General features: G+C 42.9%; 1 protein-coding gene across 1 annotated transcript in view; it reads left to right on the plus strand.

The window, feature by feature from the left end:
* The window catches only part of SPRYD7 (SPRY domain containing 7), a 69,673-nt gene that overhangs the window by 37,002 nt on the left and 14,230 nt on the right, over positions 1 to 18,441 (plus strand). The window contains exons 2-4 of the mRNA XM_029602828.1: positions 12,835 to 12,951; positions 14,953 to 15,119; positions 16,217 to 16,319. Coding sequence (XP_029458688.1) covers positions 12,835 to 12,951; positions 14,953 to 15,119; positions 16,217 to 16,319 — 387 coding nt within the window. The remainder of the gene's footprint in view (positions 1 to 12,834; positions 12,952 to 14,952; positions 15,120 to 16,216; positions 16,320 to 18,441) is intronic.

The following is an 18,441-nucleotide window of genomic DNA, read 5'->3' on the forward strand; positions in this document are numbered from 1 at the left end:
TCACGCCCCTTTCTGCTCTTGATTTTGGATGCCCTGCATAGAGCTGCGTCTGTAATTCGACATGATGTGATTGATATGGGATGGCTGCATGGGCAAGGGCTAGAGGTATTACATGCGCCATAGACTTGTGCATTGTCAGCATTGACGCTTTAAGCTTAGGTGATGACTATATCTTATGCTTCAACTATGCTGGATGTTTCGACTATATTAGGATTGCATGCTTCGGCACTAGGCACCATGCTGTGAGTGCTGTATGTGTTTGAGTGGGTGGCAGCGAAGCCTGGTGCTGCTTCCACGCTGGTTGCTCTGGTGGTTTCCTTGAGTGCTGCTGCTTTTTTTTCATCGCAGGATGGTCTAAAAATACTTGACCCTGATGTTTTGGCCTACCTTATTAAAGAGGAAGTTTATGAGGAGCTCCCAGTCTACCCTCTTTCCAATGAGGCAAATGCTGCACTGCGGTAGGAGAACTGACTTTGACTTCTAAGAGACTTATGCACTTCCTCCATTTTATAAACTCTGGCACGTTGAGTACATAGGGACAATCATATGCAATTATAGCAGTTAGGCTGGTCATGGTCTGGTCCCAGGCAATGGTAGCAGAGTTTGTGTTCATCTGTAATGGACATTACTTTGCCACAAATACAATTCTTGAATTCACTTTCTGTGGCCTTCTTTTTGCCAGATATCTTGAGGAGGCAAGTACTTTAAATTTATTTTTTTTTTTTTTGGTAGCTGTTGGGGATACTGCTGGGGCAGTGAAGCAACTTTGAAGAGAAAATAATACTATGAAATTACAGCAAAAAATGAAGAGAATTGAAGAAAAATACAGAGACAGAGAACTCGTCCTTGCTGTGCTTGTATCAATAAAGAGTGAGGCAACTAACGAGGCAACTCATGCACAGGAATTCCCGCATATGCCCAGTAGAGCTAAAAGCTCTACTCACTGGGAGAGACCTGTCCTTTTGGTGCCACTGGATGACGTCAACCACGTCATGGCTAATTCAGCCCTGCTTATCAATGGAAAAGGAGAGAATCACCTTGACATGGCAGGGAGCAATCCTATAGGTAGGACCTGCTCTTCAGATGAAGCAGTATCCTCTTGCACTGAGAATCTCTCTCCAGGGGCATGTGCCTGAGAGGGAAGGGTTAGGACAGTCATTGTAGTTGGTGATTCGATCATTAGGAATGCTAATGATGGTTGATGGACATGAGGATCACTTGGTAACTAACCTGCCTGGTGCAAAGGTGGCAGACTTGACGCGTCACCTTGATAGGATTTTAGACAGCACTGGGGAGGAGCTGGCTGACTTGGTACATGTGGGCACCAACGACATAGGAAAATGTGGGAGGGAGGTTCTGGAACCAAATTTAGGATTTTAGGTACAAAGTAGAAATCTAGAACCTCCAGGGTAGCATTCTCAGAAATACTGCCTATTCCACCCGCAGGACTCCAGAGGCAGGCAGAGTTCTGGAATCTCAATGCATGGATGAGAATGGTGCAGGGAAGAATTTCTAGGTTTGTTTGGAACTGGGCAACAATAAAGGGAATGGTAGGCCTTTTCCAAAAGGATGAGCTACATCTTAATCAGCATGGAACCAGGCTGCTGGCACTAACCCAGTGATAGCAAACTCAGGTTCTCGAGTGCCACAGACAGGCCAGGTTGTCGGGATATCCACAATGCTGTATTATTATCTGCAATACTTCCTGAGTTCCCATTCTCCTGGATCTATACTGTTCCTGCTGAGTGAATTGGTTTAAACATACTTTGTTTTCGCAATATAAGGTACAGATATGAAATTTAGGTTCAGTCTGCTCACCTGAACAGCATGCTAGCTTCTGCTGCTATGTTTTTTTGTTTGTATTAACAACCTGCTTATCAGTTGAGGGATAATTTGGAATCTTTCTGCTCTGTCTGCTCTTTATTTAAAGGCACCTGGGATACTTTAGCATTTATTGCAACATCTGTATCGGGATGCCCTAACTTCCGTTTCATTAGTATCCTCCTCGAGGACTGGAGTTCGCCATCATTGCACTAACCTTTAAAAAGGAGTTAAAGCAGCTTTTAAACCTGATGATGGAGGGAAAGCAGACAGTCACTCAGAAGTGCATGGTTGAAGGATACTAATGAAACGGAAGTTAAGGCATCCCGATACAGATGTTGCAATAAATGCCTTTAAGTAAAGAGCAGACAGAGCAGAAAGATTCCAAATTATCTCTCAAATGATAAGCAGGTTGTTAATACAAACAAAAAAAAACATAGCAGCAGAAGCTAGCATGCTGTTCAGGTGAGCAGACTGAACCTACATTTCATATCTGTGCCTTCTATTGCGAAAACAAAGTATGTGTAAGCCGACTCACTCAGCAGGAACAATATAGATCCAGGAGAATAGGAACTCAGTCAGGAAGTATTGCAGATAATACAGCAGTGGACTTGAGGATGACACAAGCAAATACCGAAATGGACAGATTCTTCAGCCAATGGAAGAAACCAGGCTCCAGCCGGATAGATGCCCTGATAAGGCGTCTGCCAAAGGGCATGTTTGTTCTTTTGATAAGCAGGCTGTATCACTAACATTAAACCCAAAAATGATTGAAATCACGTGGTTAAGTAGAAACTCTTCGATAGCTAAACCACCGACTCTAGACCTGGGTAATTTTCAAATTACTCCCTCAAACCAAATACAGGATCTAGGGATCCAGCTAGATGAGAACCTTACTATGAAAAAATACATCAATAAATTAATCAAGACAGGATATTTCAAGCTGTGCGTGTATTACATCGGTTGAAACCTTTATTAACTCTTGAAGATTTTCGAACTGTATTGCAAACTCAAATTTTCTCAAACCTCGACTACTGTAACTCCTTCTTGCTTGGTCTTTCCACATAGCTCCTAAAACCATTACCTGTACTACAAAATGCTGCTGCAAGACTTCTGTTAGGAACTAGGAAATTTGATCACATTACACCCTTGTTGATCTCACTGTACTGTCTACCAGTACAATCCTGAATCTGTTTTAAAGTATTAATGTTAGCATTCAAAATCCTTCACTCGAATAACACTGGTATGATAGGCGTGTCATTACAACCATACACACTGCAGTGAACACTAAGATCTCAAAATCAAGGACTACTGACTGTCCCCCACAATAAGGAACACATACCTGACTAATGTAAGAGATCATGTATTTTCCATAGCGGGTCCAAAACTATGGAATTCCCTACCTGAGATGCTACGTTTCAAACTAGACAGATTTAAATATGAACTAAAAACATGGCTATTCAAAAATGCTTATAACCTAACATAGAAACTTAAGAATGGAGAGAGCTACAACAAGAAAAAGACAAGAGATACTAATTGAAGCATGAGGAATAAACTTAATGAGAAAGGGAATGTAAGAATCAATATAATGTACTGATTAAAAGCGAATGTTATATTATTTTTTTATTGTCTGTAATCCTCACCTATGTCCCAGATCTTTAGTCAGATATAGTGGAACATTTCATGTGATAGATGTTAATGCCTGTTATGAATGCCTCCTCTGTAACTCATCTTTATGTTGATTTATAGCTATGATTGTTACTTTTGTAAACTGTTGTAATCTATACATGAAACAATGGTATATAAAATAAATAAATATGTGGGTGACATCATCCGGCAACACTGAATGGACTTATCTCTACTAGCTAGCAGAGCTTTTAGCTCTACTGAGCATGTGCCTCAGTCATTTTTGTCAGAGCATAAGCACGGATGTGTACTTGATCTCACCAGATATTTATTTTTTAAATCTTGATATTCAATAATTTCAATATTCCTTTTTTAGTTGCCTCTGCAGCTTTTTTTCAGTGCTTAAAAAAAAAAAACTTTCCTCCTCAACATCTTTGGCAAAAAGAAACCTCCTATCACTGGTTTCAAAAGTTGCATCTTCAGCAAGGTAATGTCCCTCTCAGATGGCCATGAGCTATGCTATCAATGCCTGGGGCCGAACTATGATCAGGCATACTGCTATGCCTATGGCAGATGTCCCCATGGTCCTAACATTCCAGAACTATTAAGATTGAGGAGTTGCAGCAAATCCTCTTCCCGCAGCTCAGTGCTATCTGCCTTGTTGGGTAAGGAGTTGAGCAGGAACACCTCCAAAACTCCCCCATCAGCAAAGGCCAAAGCTGCGGGGTCAAGTAAAACGAGCCACCCTGCAGCAAAGACAACGTGGCATCATTTTCTGGGGCTGTTCGAGCCTGCATTGAAGAAGCATAAGTCCTTGAAGCGGTGTGCATCATCAACATAGGCACAAGATTTTTCATTGTGCTCAACACACAATGCATCAAAGCTTCCACACAACCCAATGCACCATGCACAAGATGTAGCACACAATCTATTGGTGCATAGCGCCAGAACACATGGAACCATCCTGATTCATCCAATACATGCACTGAAGAAACGTTCCATCGATGTAACTCAAAGTAAGTCCCTAGAAACATAAGAAGCATTCCATGGCAGCTTACATGCATTCGACTCAATCCAAGTACCAGGCTCCCCATCTGCTACAATCGGTGTCAAGCCTTGGAGCAGATTCTTCATGCTGCTTTACCTACTGTAGGCTGGTTGCCCTAGAGCAAGTGTAGAAGCGGCTTTGTTACCACTACCCTCTCCAATTATAAGAGCCTTCGCTGCTTCCTAATTACTGGTAGCGGGCTTCTTTCTGGAGGCACCAGATTCGGTATGCCATAGTATTGCTCATCTCCAATAGACCTCTTGCTGTCAAACAAGAACACATTCTTATTTAAAAACATTTTTATCCTGTTGATCTACAAATTTCAGTGGCGAACAATAAAACACGTAATAAACAATGCAATGCTGATTAATATAAAACAAATTCAATAAGACAGAAACAGAAACCACCTAATAGGGTATCTGCCTATTACAAAGCCAGCCTAGTTTAGTTTATTAGAATTTATGGATCGTTCAGTGCACAAGCTCTGAGCGCTTTATGAAAGAACATACATAAATAATTCTTAAAACAGATAAAATAAGCCAAAAAAATAAAACCTATAAAAATGATAAAAGATAAAACAATCTGCTAGCCTAATAATGAATTCATAATAAAATCAGCAAATTTACAGAAAACCTAGCCTAAAAAGGGGAGTGTTTAACGTGGCATTAAATTTCTTGGTTGTCTCTAGCAGCAGATGTATAGGTAGTGAATTCCAAAATTCAGGAGCTGCTACTGAGAATGACCTTTCTTGTGTCTCTTGCAAACGGGCTAATTTGTGTGATGTATTTCCAGCGTACTGTGATTGAGAGAGCACAAACTAGTTGGAGTGTAAATTGTTAATAGAGCATTAGTCCAGGGAAAAGAATGAATATGAAGATTATGAACCATGTCTACAGTTTGGTATTTTATGCACCATTGAATTGGGAAATGTGTTCTCGGATTTGTGTGCCAGTGATTAGATGTGCCATGTCGTTTTATTTAACTTTATAGTTATTAAGCTTTTCAAATAAGGAAAAAAAACTTAGGGCACTGAAAACTGTTGCCACTCATTTTAGTTCATCCCAAGAACTGTGCATAATGTGCCATAAGTTTCCACTACTTCAACAGAGTTTAACTTTCTACCACATGCTTACTGTGACTCCAACATCGCTCTAAGCTTCAACAGCAAGAGGAAATGTGGAAAAAAGGATTTGCACTCACAAAGAGGGGAGTAGCTGGCTTGTTACGGCGGTTACTACCCCAAATCAAAAAAGCCTGATACTTCACTTTCAATGCATATACAGCATAGTTCTCTGATTCAACGGCAGGGGAGAAGAAAAACTGATACTTCACACATCCAGCAGAGCTCTCTGCTTCAACGGCAGGGGAGAAGAAAAGAGGGTTCGCACTCACAAAGCGGGGAGTAGCTGGCTTGTTACGACGGTTACTACCCCAAACCAAATGTGCCTGATACTTCACTTTCGATGCACATCCAGCATGGCTCTCTGCTTCAACAGCATGGGAGAAGACTGATACTTCACGCATATCCAGCATAGCTCCCTGCTTCAACGGCAGGGGAGAAGAAAAACAACCAATAAGGGCTGTATAACATAGTCTGGGTAAAACAAATAAGCATGGGTGTAGCTTGCTTATTGCGGCGGCTACTACCCCTAACGAATCAAGCTAGATATTTCACTTGGATGCAGCTCCATCACTGCTCTCTACATTAAAGGTGGGGGTGGAAGGGAAATAGAACCAAGAGCTAAGAGAAACAGATAAGTATGAGAGAGAAAATGTGTGAAGCTTGCTGGGCAGACTGGATGGGCCATTTGGTCTTCTTCTGCCGTCATTTCTATGTTTCTATGTATGTTTCATTGTGGCAATTCACTCTCTTCTGAATCACTGGCACTACTTGTTAGTTCCAGTTCAGAATCAGATTGAGGCAAATCTGAACTACTTGAACCTCTTTTGCTGAATGATGATTTTACTAAGGGCAGCTTATCATTTTGCATCTTCTTCACTAATTGTGCTTCTCACTGTTTCTTCAGCAGCAAGATATTGTGAGAAATATACACTAATTTAGCAGCACACTTGTTAATCTGTTTCTCTTTTTTGTCTTGATTGAGCCAAACACCTTCTGGCTCTATTCACAACAAGCTGCTGTTGATGGAATGCTTAGGATCCTTAGAGCAATCCTGGGTAGCATTCAGCTCTCAAAGTAGCCCTTCCACCATATGAAAGGAGACCCATTCTCTGATACCTGCTAAATGATGTCTTTGCTCTAAAGCTTTTCTTTTGCGTGCTAGTCAATGTCAGTCTTCCCTGCTATTTAGTTGATATTGGGGACATCCTTAGCTACTTTTGTAATTGTATTGAGAGACAATTCATCTTCTTATAAATGTTATTCTCTGTGTCAAGTTTCAAATGGTTTACTGATAGATGAACTGGATGAGAGCAAAACTTAGTTCCCTATACGTACAAGGATCAGTCCAGAGAAGTGGGTTGTGTATCCCTACCAGCAGGTGGAGTCAGAGAACAATTAGAACTTTGGGCACTGCTACATAACGAGAGTGCCACATGCAATCCCTCAGTATTTCTCTGACTCCAGCAGCTGGAAGATAGGCACCTGCAGTCTTAGTTAATTTTTCAGTTTAGTTAGATTTTTTTCTCTGGGTTTTTTTTTTTCAGGATTGCTTCCTGAGGTGTTAGGCTCCTTCGTGGGCCATACCTTAGTCGAAGGTGGACGTCCGGGGGGTTGGTTAACTCCATTTGGGTTTCGCCCGTCACCACTTGGAGTGTGAAGACCAGGGGCTCCTGGTTACTCACCTCCGTGGCTGCTCCGCCAATGCTTCTCCTTCGACCCTCTCTGCTCTACAGGACTCAGTAAAGTTTTAAAAAAAAAAAGTAAAACTGAGTGAGACTTCCTCTCTGGTTTTGAGCTGAGGTAAGGAGTTTGGTTGGGACAGCCAGCCTTGCAGGCACTCCGGGATGTTTGGCAGCCCTTCGGCCCCCTTTCCCTCTGCTCCGGGTTGCTCTGTAGGGACGGGGTAAATGTTTTCTTTGCCGGCCAGTTTTTGGCTCGACAGCGCGACCCATTGCAACGGGCCTGTCGGCATTTTTTTCTATTGTTTACGTTCCTCCACTCTGCTCCTGGGCCGCGTGGCTGCACAGTTTTTTTCAAGGGGCCCTTGCTTTCTCTCCACGCTCTGTCAGGCGTGTGGGCGCGAAGGCAGAATTTAGTTTTGTTTTTTCCCTCCCTTATCCTTCCTGGGGATGGAGAGTTCGTCAGGCCCTGAGCCCTTCCCCCGGGACGGGGGGTCTTCATGCCGAGGCTCAAGGGAGGAGAGATCCCCTCCAGTCTTAGCCCTTGTGGCGGAGGACAGCGCTGGGGGACTGGGTGAACCTGCTCCTCAGGATCCCATTCCGGCAGATGGAGATCCGGAGGGGTTTTTGCCGGAGTTTGTCTTGTTAATGCACCAGGCTTTCCTGGCCAGACAGCAGGCGGGCTTCAGGAGGCAAATTCAGTCAGTGGGTCTTTCCGAACCGCCGTTCAAGAAGGGTCGACTCGAGGAACAGCAGGCCAGTGGGGGAAGTGATGGTCCCCAGGGGCCGCAGACCCCTCCCCCACCCTCTGGAGTTCCGGATCCAGGTTCGGCTCAGGTTCCGGATTTGGTTCCTGATCTTGGGGACCCTGATCAAGATGCTGCAGATGATGATGATTTGCCAACCACAGAAGGGGATAATCCCAGATTGGTCCGCCTTTTTAAGCGGGAGGAACTACGACTCCTTATTCCCCAGGTGTTGGACGTTCTGGGACTTAAGATCTCTCAGGAAGAATCAGACCATGATGGGGTTAATCCTGTTCTTGACGGAATACGGGGGCCCACTTCCTCCTTTCCACTGCCTAAAAAGGTTCGCAAGCTGGTGACCCACGAGTGGGACGCACCAGACGTGGGGCTCAAGTTGGGCAGAGCTATGGCCAAGCTCTATCCTCTTTCAACAGATGTCTTGGATCTTCTGAAAATTCTGAAGGTGGATGCAACGGTTTCGGCTGTGACAAAGAAGACCATAATTCCGGTAGCGGGAGCTGCCGCTTTAAAAGATATGCAGGACTGTAAGCTGGAGATCCAGTTGAAGCGAGTCTTTGAAGTGGCTTCATTGAGTCTTCAAGCCACAATCTGCACCAGCCTCATGCAGAGGGCATGTTTGTGCTGGGTTCAGGCCTCTAACACTACTACAGGAGCTGGCAGTGGTGCCGCCTTGGAGGGCACTCGTTTGGGGGCGGGCATAGCATGTGTAGCAGATGCACTTTACGACCTAGTGTGAACATCAACGTGCAGCATGGTTTCTGTAGTGGCTGCGCACCAACTGCTGTGGCTGCGCAATTGGTCAGCGGATTTGTCTTCAAAATCTCAGCTGTGTAACCTCCCGTTTAAGGGTAAGCTCCTATTCGGTGAGGAACTGGAGTAGTTGGTAAAGCTACTTGGAGAATCTAAGGGGCATAAGTTGCCGGAAGATAAGACCCACCAGAAAGGTGTTTCCTTCATGGCTGCATTTTCGGGATTCACGCCGTTTTCGTTCTGGCAGGTATTCCTCGACTTCCACGTCTAAGCAGACCTTAGGACGGCAACAGTCCTTTCAAGGGGATCGTCATCCCGGCCGGGATTCTGGACACCTCGGGACAGGAGGTAGTAAACTCTCCCAATGAAGCCACGAGTCCCCATTCCGTCATCGAAGCTGTCGGGGCAGATTGTCCAGTTTTTACACAGAATGGGCAAGGATCACCTCAGACCGTTGGGTCCTGGAGGTGATCAGAAAAGACTACGCTCTAGAGTTTTCATGTCCCGTGCAGGAGGTTTTGTGGAGTCCCGCATGGCCTCTCGCAGCAAGCAGGAAGCGGTACGGGAGACCCTGCAGCGCCTGATCCAGCTACAGGCCATTGTCCCGGGTCGGGGACGTTAGTTTACTTTGGTTCCCAAAAAGGAGGGCACGTTTCGTCCCATCCTAGACCTACAGAAGGTGAACAGTTGTCTCCGAATTTCTCGTTTTCACATGAAAACCATGTGGACGGTACTGGATGCTGTTCGGACGGGGGAGTTCCTTGTGTCCCTGGATCTTATGGAGGCTTATCTGCATATTCCGATACGGCTATGTCACCAGAGGTTTCTACGTTTCAAGGTCTTGGGACAACACTTCCAGTTTCAGGCCCTTCCATTTGGTCTGGCGACGGCTCCTTGAACTTTCACCAAAGTCATGGTGGTGGTAGTAGCCTTCCTTCTCAAGCAGGGGATCCTGGTCCATCCATACCTGGACGACTGGCTGATTCGCGCCAAGACCAGGGAGGACCGCGAAAGATCGGTTCGCATAGTGATGTTCACCTTGAGATCGCTCGGATGGGTCATCAATCTTCAGAAGAGTCACCTGGAACCCACCCAAGAGCTGACCTATTTGGGAGCCAGTTTCGATACCTTGCGAGGCAAAGTCTTTCTGGCGTCGAACCGGATAGCCAGATTGCAGAGCCAGATACAGGTGCTTCTTCTCAGACAAACACCCACTGTGTGGCATCATCTGCAAGTGCTGGGATCCATGGTGTCCACCTTAGACTTGGTTCCATGGGCATTCGCCCTCTCACATCCGCTACAGTGTGAGCTGTTGTCACGGTGGAGTCTGGTGTCGGAGCAGTTCCATCTACCCTTGTCTCTGCTTCCAGAGTCCAAAGCCAGTCTGTCGTGGTGGCTTTCGCGTGACAATCTGGAGAAAGGGGATGGATATGAACCCACCGAATTGGCTGATAGTCTCCACCAATGCAAGTCTGTCAGGTTGGGGAGCTGGATGCGACACCATATCCGCCCAAGGGCTTTGGTCTCCAACAGAGGGCTCGTGGTCCATTGATCGTCTCGAGACAAGAGCAGTACATCTTGCCCTACAAGCGTTTCTACCCTGGATTCAGGGACGCATGGTTCGAGTGTTCTCCGACAATGCGTCGACAGTGGCCTACATCAAGCGACAGGGTGCATGTCGCAAGCGTGGACGACGTGCAGGCAGATTTTCTCAGCAGGCGACAACTTGACCCGGGAGAGTGGGAACTGTCTCCCGAAGCATGGAACCGCATTTGTGCCAGATGGGGGGTCCCACAGTTGGATCTGATGGCAACGCGGGAGAATGCGAAGACAGAACGCTTCTTCAGCCGTCGAAAAGAACAAGGCTCAGTTGGTCTCGACGCTCTGGTGTGCCTCTGGCCAACGGGGATTTTGTTGTATGCCTTTCCTCCCTGGCCTCTCATTGATCGGCTTCTCCGTCGCATAGAACTCCACCCCGGAAGGGTGGTGCTGGTGGCTCCAGAATGGCCACGCTGCCCATGGTTCGCGGATCTGATTCGCTTGACCCTAGAGGGTCTCTTGCAGCTGGCTCATCTACCGCATCTACTTTATCAAGGTCCCATGTTTTCGGATCGGGAGGATCGCTTCTCTCTCGCGGCTCGGCTTTTGAGAGGCGACGTTTACGATTGAGTGGTTATTCTGAACAAGTTATTTCCACTCTATTGCAGGCAAGACGTCTGTCCACTTCCCTGGCCTATGTGAGGGCATGGAGGCTCTTTGAGACCTGGTGTCATCAGCACTCTTGCGATCCTTTAACGGTCGAAGTTTCTCTGGCACTGGATTTTCTGCAACAGGGGCTCAAGAAGGGTTTGGCATTCGATTCTCCTCAGGTCCAGGTAGTGGCCTTGGGAGCCTTGCGGGGAAAGTTTGCTGGTGGTTCGCTTGCAGCACACCCTGACATTGTTCGATTTCTCAAGGGGGTCAAACATTTACGACCTCCCGTCTGTGCGGTGTGTCCAGATTGGAGTTTAAATCTTGTATTGCGTGTGCTCTGTGGTGCTCTTTTCGAACCTCTACGCACCGCTTCCCTGAAAGATGTAACCTTGAAGACTGTGTTCTTCGTGGCCATTTGCTCGACGCGTCGGATTTCTGAATTGCAGGCCCTGTCGTGCCGTGACCATTTTTTGCGGATTCACGACGATAGGGTGACGTTACGCATGGTTCCTTCCTTTGTTCCTAAGGTGGTTTCGGCCTTTCATGTTAATCAGACAGTGGAGCTTCCAGGGTTCCAGGGGGTTGCCTCAGGACAAGGATCTTCTTCTTTTGGATGTGCATCGGGTCTTATTGCGTTATCTAAAGGTTACCAATGACTTTAGACGCTCTGATCATTTGTTCATTCTTTTCAGGGATGCAAAGAAAGGGGACAAGGTGTCTAAAGCGACCATTTCTCGATGGATTAAAGAAACTATTACTTCAGCATTCTTGGTCCGCGGCCGCCAAGTGCCTTTGGGTCTCTGAGCTCATTCCACCAGGGCTCAGGCTACTTCCTGGGTGGAGTGTCAGTTGCTATCACCTCAGGAGATCTGCCAGGCGGCGGTGTGGTCCTCTTTGCACACATTTACTAAGCATTATCGCTTGGACGTTAAGGCCTCCGATGAGGCGTCCTTCGGTGCAAGTGTTCTACGTGCGGGTCTTTCGGGTTCCCGCCCAGTGTAGGGTGGCTTGGGTACATCCCACTTCTCTGGACTGATCCTTGTACGTATAGGGAAAAGAAAATTGGTTCTTACCTGTTAATTTTCGTTCCTATAGTACCAAGGATCAGTCCAGAGGCCCACCCCTTACTTCAGTTACCGAAAGACTGTGTTGGCTACAATTTGCCTAGTTTTTCATAGAGCTCCTTTTTTCCAGATTATGATTGTTGGAGCAGTTTTTTTCTGTTTATTTACTCATGTTGTTTCCTTGGGATGAAGTGTGGGACAGTGGTTTTTGGTCGCCCCTTCGCCCATTAGTATTGGTTGTTTGGCTTGGGTACAGGTCAGTACTGAGGGACTGCAGGTGGCACTCGTTATGTAGCAGTGCCCAAAGTTCTAATTGTTCTCTGACTCCACCTGCTGGTAGGGATACACAACCCACTTCTCTGGACTGATCCTTGGTACTATAGGAATGAAAATTAGCAGGTAAGAACCAATTTTCTTATCTCTTAGAAAAATCTTTTTCTCAAATTTTCCTTAAATTGTAAAGATTAGGGAAGCTAGTGTTTGCATGTGATTCATTTAGTGAGAGAGGCTGATTTTTTTTTTGTTTTTTTCCCCCTGAGCTTCAGAGAAGATATGTGGAGAAATGTACTACTCATTCCAAAGTAAAATTAGTTTCTTCATGTTTTCTTTGGTATTCATTCCCCAGCACAGCCACTTCTGTAATCTGTTTCTTGTTATGTGAAGAGGTGGTAGTGACAGGATACATTTCATTGATTTATATATCAAATGCTATTTTTGTACAATAGTAGTCTCTAAATTGATGTCTCTTTTTTTTTGCCTGCAGGAACTGATGTTGTCATTGTCAAAAATGGAAGAAGAATCTGTGGCACAGGGGCTTGCTTAGCAAATGCACCTTTACATCAGAACAAGAGCTATTTTGAATTCAAAATCCAGTCTACAGGTTAGTCTAGCAAACAATGCAATCTTTAATGCACGTACATATCATCTTGAGTGTTTTGTTAGACTATAACGACTTTTATGCTTCATTTGCATGAAGACTGCAGTTTTCCCTGTAATTTCTGAATTTTGTGTCCTGGATGTAGTCCATCCAGAATCCCCCATAACCATGTTAAGCTTGTTGGAGAGTAGCCACAAACTGCAGGTCATGCTGATGAGCTTAGCAGGAAGTTAAAGAACCACCAAGGAGAAATTGTACGATGGCAGCAATTTGTTATATGAAACAAAATTATTTCCTTGTATGAATGCATACTAATCTATTGTAGTGCTGTGGTGAGCAGTTCCATTTGACTTTTTCAGCCTACCTGGTGAAAGTGCTCCTTTAGTATAAAATAGTTAATTATGGTTCTTTTGAAATTTCGGTCACTGCATGACAAAGCCTAAAACATGAAGGTATTTATTTATTTATTTATTTATTTATTTATGTAAAGTCTTTTGTATACCATCGCAACGGTTTACATGTATCGGCTTTGTTGTTCAGCAGGAATGTAGTGCCAAGCTGAAATCCCTATAAGAGGGAGCAAAGTTATTAAAGGCTAAAAGCTTTGTTCAGAGAAAACTCCTACTTGATCACTTTGTCTGGAGGAGCAGTATGTAAATAACTGTAAATAAAAAATAAAAAAAAAAAAAGTGGAAAAAGTCTTTATTTAATAAGACACTGACTTTTACAGGAGTGAACCATCATTATTTCTTTATTAAAGCAACAGAGAATGCAGATCTCGAGAATGTAACACCCTGACAGTCACTTGATTGAGTGTCCACGGCAGTGTCTGTGGGACACAGAACTAGGGTAGATGACCTTTTTAACCAAGCTAATTTTATATCGTGCAGCTGAGCTAACGCTTATGATATAGCATTAGCAAAAACATCCTAGTCACTCAGTCATGCTGGACCAGTCTGATGGCCTATTGGCTCCTGCCAAATGGGAGAACTGGATTCCATTCACATCTTGAAACTGAACTACCACTTCACAAGCTGAGTGAGCAGATATGCTACTAGAGTAGGTTGCAGAGGGCGAGCCCTATTTATTTATTTATTTTTATTTGTTTGGTTTTATATACCGTCATTCGGTGTAGCCGTCACAACGGTTTACAAGATTCAAACAGTATACAGATAATTTAAACATTGTTGATCATTGTAAAAATAACAGTGGGAGGGATGAAGGGAAGGGGGTGAGGGGGGTGGGGAAAAGGAAGAGATGGAAATAAAGGGAAAGGAGGATGGTAATGGTATGCCACAGTTCTAGTGATACTTAAGGGCTGATTCACAAGGCTGTGGTAAACATGAATTTTTGCGTTAAAATGATACTGGAACTTTGTGAGTCAGCTTCTTCTTGGCTGGTCAGAGAGCAGGCTATAGCAGTGGATGCAGTATGTAGCCTCCTGCCCAGTTTTCATTCAGGATGGCTTCAGATTCTATTAAAGCATCTTTAGACACGCAACACTTCCTCAAAATAAAGAGGCACTGCTAAAATAAGGCAAGAGTGATACAGAGAGTTATCATGTCTTTAAAACAATATATGTTTTAAAGCCATGTTTACCCATTGATCCTTCACCTGCTTTCACCCAAATTACCATGTTTTCTATTCACCCGAGTTTTGTTATCCAGGTTCTTTTCTACCTTGTTAAATGTAAGACAAGACTTTGTAATTGTTGTTTTGCAAGTTATAATGTAAACCGAAGTGATAATTAATCCTGTTAATTGAACCTCGGTATATAAAAAGTTATAAATAAATAATAAATAAATATGATAGAACTATTTCAAATCTTGCATGATTACAAAAAAAGGCAATTGAAAATATGGATTTTTAAAGTCAAATTTTCTAAAGGATTGATAATGACTTAGAAGAAAATTCCACAGTACAGTTATACAGTATGGAAAAAATCATTATGTAATTGGGGAAATTTTATATATCAATTGGATATATTTTACCTAATATTTTTAGGGATCTGGGGTGTAGGTGTTGCAACGCAGAAAGCTAATTTGAATCAGGTTCCTCTTGGTCGAGATATACACAGTCTGGTGATGAGGAATGATGGTGCCATATACTACAACAATGAAGAAAAGAGCAGGCTGCCTGCTAACAGCCTTCCCCAGGAAGGGGATGTTGTGGTGAGTTTTACACATGTCTATTGACTAAGTGACCGATGGCCATACTTTGCTGCTCAGTGAGAGCACTGGATTAGTCTCCAGTGTGAACTTGTTCGGTTATTTATTTGTTTCCCTAATTGCATTTCTAAGCGATGTACGTAAAAAAACATTTGTTAAAATAAACATAGTTCATATAGTAAAGAGAGTTTACAATATTCATAAATCCAGTGCTACCTAAAAATACAATAAAACAGTATAAAAATAAACCGTTTCATCTGTCAAACTTTAGTAAAAAAAACCAACAAAAAACCCAATACGCAATACACTTGACAACCCAAAATAAAATAAATAATTCCAGCATGGTTAAACTGATCAAACATGACAGTATAAAGAAATACCTCATGAGAACTCAGCTTAATTCATGAGATTAAAGGCTTTGGAGAATAACCTTGCCTTTACTTGTTTTCTGAACTTAGGGCAATCTTTTTATAGGTATACAAATGGTGTGGAATTCCACAGAATGGGTGCCAAATAAGAAAAAAGTCTCCCATGTTTTTGTTCGAATCTGATCTCTTTCAAGGACGGAAGCCTTAACTCCTCTTGTGATGAGCGCAGAATACGTCTTGGGTTATTAAAAAAAAACAAATCATGAACTGAGAGTAATACAAGAGAGTACTTTATGCCACTGGGGAAAGAAAGCATTCATTCTAGTGCCAAATGGTAAACAAATCAATATTAACAATAAATCCGAAGAAGAAAAGAGGGTCATCAATGACTGTTATTGTTTTTTTAACCTGCTTTTGTGCTCCATGTCATTCCTGTTGGACACCTCAAACTGCCATAAGATATGCTATTAGACAAGTAGCAGAGTACTGCCTTAAAGTTTAAATGGGGCATATGCAGACCATGTGGTCTTTTGTCATTGCAACTCATGCTGCAAGCGTGTGGGAACTGGGAAGTAAAGTCAGTAGATAGTGTGCTGTTTTGCTTGAGGCATTTGTAAGTAGGGTTTATGCAACTTACCCTCATTTTCTTGCATTTTAATGGAAATACCTATCAGTTTAATTCTTAGATCTTAAAATATTTTTGAAAAGTTTTATTTTTGCTCTGTTTTGTAGGGTATAACATATGATCATGTAGAACTAAATGTGTATTTGAATGGAAAAAATATGCATTGTCCGGCCTCAGGAATTAGAGGCACAGTCTACCCAGTTGTATATGGTAAGTTTTAAAACTTTATATTTTGCATTTGCAGATGGATCTCTAAATTGTTTGTTGGTTAAGTTTTTGAATTTACAAAGGGGTTGAAGTAGCACAAGTTTGATATTTGTGAGCAGCTGTCCAGTTGTCAAGGCTTCTGCACGTTTTTCATAAATGATCATAATTCAGTTATCTTAAAAATAATAAATCTATGAAAGAAAAATCTTACCTTCAGTCACCTCTTACATGGATCAAAAAGGGCAGGGTGCACTGGTTTGGAATTCCAACAGGCTGCTAATAGGAATTTAAATATCGGTAGAGATTTGTAGGCCAGCAGGCATAGAACCTTTAGAAGTTCTAGTGCAACCTTATAAGTGTTACAGAACAAACACCTCAGATCTTCTTTGCTATTGTTATGGGAGGGATCCTCTTATGAAATCTGCTTCTCACATTGCATTTCCTCATTTCCTTTATCTTTGATTCTTCTATTTTCTTTGCATAGCTTTAAAGGATTCTTTATCATCCTGCTACTTCAATCCAGACTAGTGGATTATCTCCGCCTACTAGCAGATGGAGACAGAAGACATACCTTTTATCAGTGACATCATCACTAGATATATAGGTTGATGCTGCACTGATGGTGGTCAGCATTTTTCTGTCTTGGATCCTCCCAGATTGGTTGTAGGCATGCCAGAATAAGCTTGATATGCTGGAGTCAATTTTGTCATCTCTTGGATAGCTCAAGAGATCTGGTTCAAAAAAGAAGTGTATGGTCTATAAACAGTCAAAGCTGGCAAATGTGCAGAAAAAATTCAATGTCCACACATAATTTTGAGTGAAAGAATTGTATTTTTGAAATGGCAACTCCACAGTGTTATGACAGGGTATGATTCAGGATGGGTCCCCTGACACGGACCTGTGTTTCGCCGTGAGGCTGCGTCGGGAGGGACAAAACAATATTTTATTTTTTCTAGAAAGTGAAACAAAAATATTACAAAAGCAACAAATCAAAAAGGTGGACAACAAGGAAATGGTGCCAGCAGAACTTAATGAATAATATACTCTAAATAAACTTCATGACATAACGAATTAATACTAACTTAAGACCTAGTGCCTATATAAAACTCGGTAAAATTTAACTTTTAGCAAAAGATGTGATATAACAGTAATTAATCTAACACAGCATATTCCGCAAACAGGTCTGGCAGAACGGACATGGGAAATTAAAGAAGAGCAGAAGGTAAAAAGCAAAAGAAAAAATGAAAACAAACATAGAAAAATTTTTGCGGAGTTAAAAAGTATGGCATGTTCAGACCCAAATAACACAATTGAGTGGTAAAGCAGATTCGCATTCAGCGTCATTGAGAGTGTAACGCCTATAAAACATAGCTAAAAAACTTTAAAGCAAGAATGACGCGAAAGCTTCAACAGAGAAGCAGAACTAGTTGCTGTATGTCGGGCGTTAAAAAAGTGAAAATGAAAGAAAAGAACTAGAATGGGACACCGTATGGGACATATATAGGCATTCCAATGTCTTCTTAACTACAGTTATAACAAAAAAGCAAATTCAGCACGAGAATTGTCTGGCTCAGAAATTCCGATAATCAGTATGAAAAAGGGCAAAAGAACAGGTGAAACAAAAGTGAAAGCAAAACATCAAGGTAAATAAACAAAAGTAAATAAACAAAGTGAAAGCAAAAATTACTGACATCAGTTGAAACAAACCTGGCATTTTAAACAAAGTAAACAACATAAATTAAACAACAAAATAAAAAATTGAAAAATACCTGTATCCGGTTTCACAAACGGCGTCACTGGGAGTGCGACGTTGTCATGAAGCCAGTAGCTATATTAACTTTGGGAAATTTGGTGCGAACATTTCAGCAGCCAATCGAAAATAGATGCTGCGTGTCGGACGTGTGCAGTAGTGCTCCCTCTTCGTTTTTTGGTCTATAAACAGACCAGAAACAAATGCTATCAGGCTGGCTTGGTTATAGTTCCTGCCCTAAATGGTTGTTAATGTGATTGGGCAAGGAGACGCTCAAAGGCCAATGATAGCCCAGAATGCAAGCAGGTTGTTTTGGTGGATGGAGCAGAACGTCTCAGAGGGCAAGCAGGATGGTAGTCCTCACACATGGGTGAC

Source organism: Rhinatrema bivittatum, chromosome 5 (genome assembly GCF_901001135.1).
Source record: "Rhinatrema bivittatum chromosome 5, aRhiBiv1.1, whole genome shotgun sequence".
Taxonomy (NCBI): Eukaryota; Metazoa; Chordata; class Amphibia; order Gymnophiona; family Rhinatrematidae; genus Rhinatrema; species Rhinatrema bivittatum.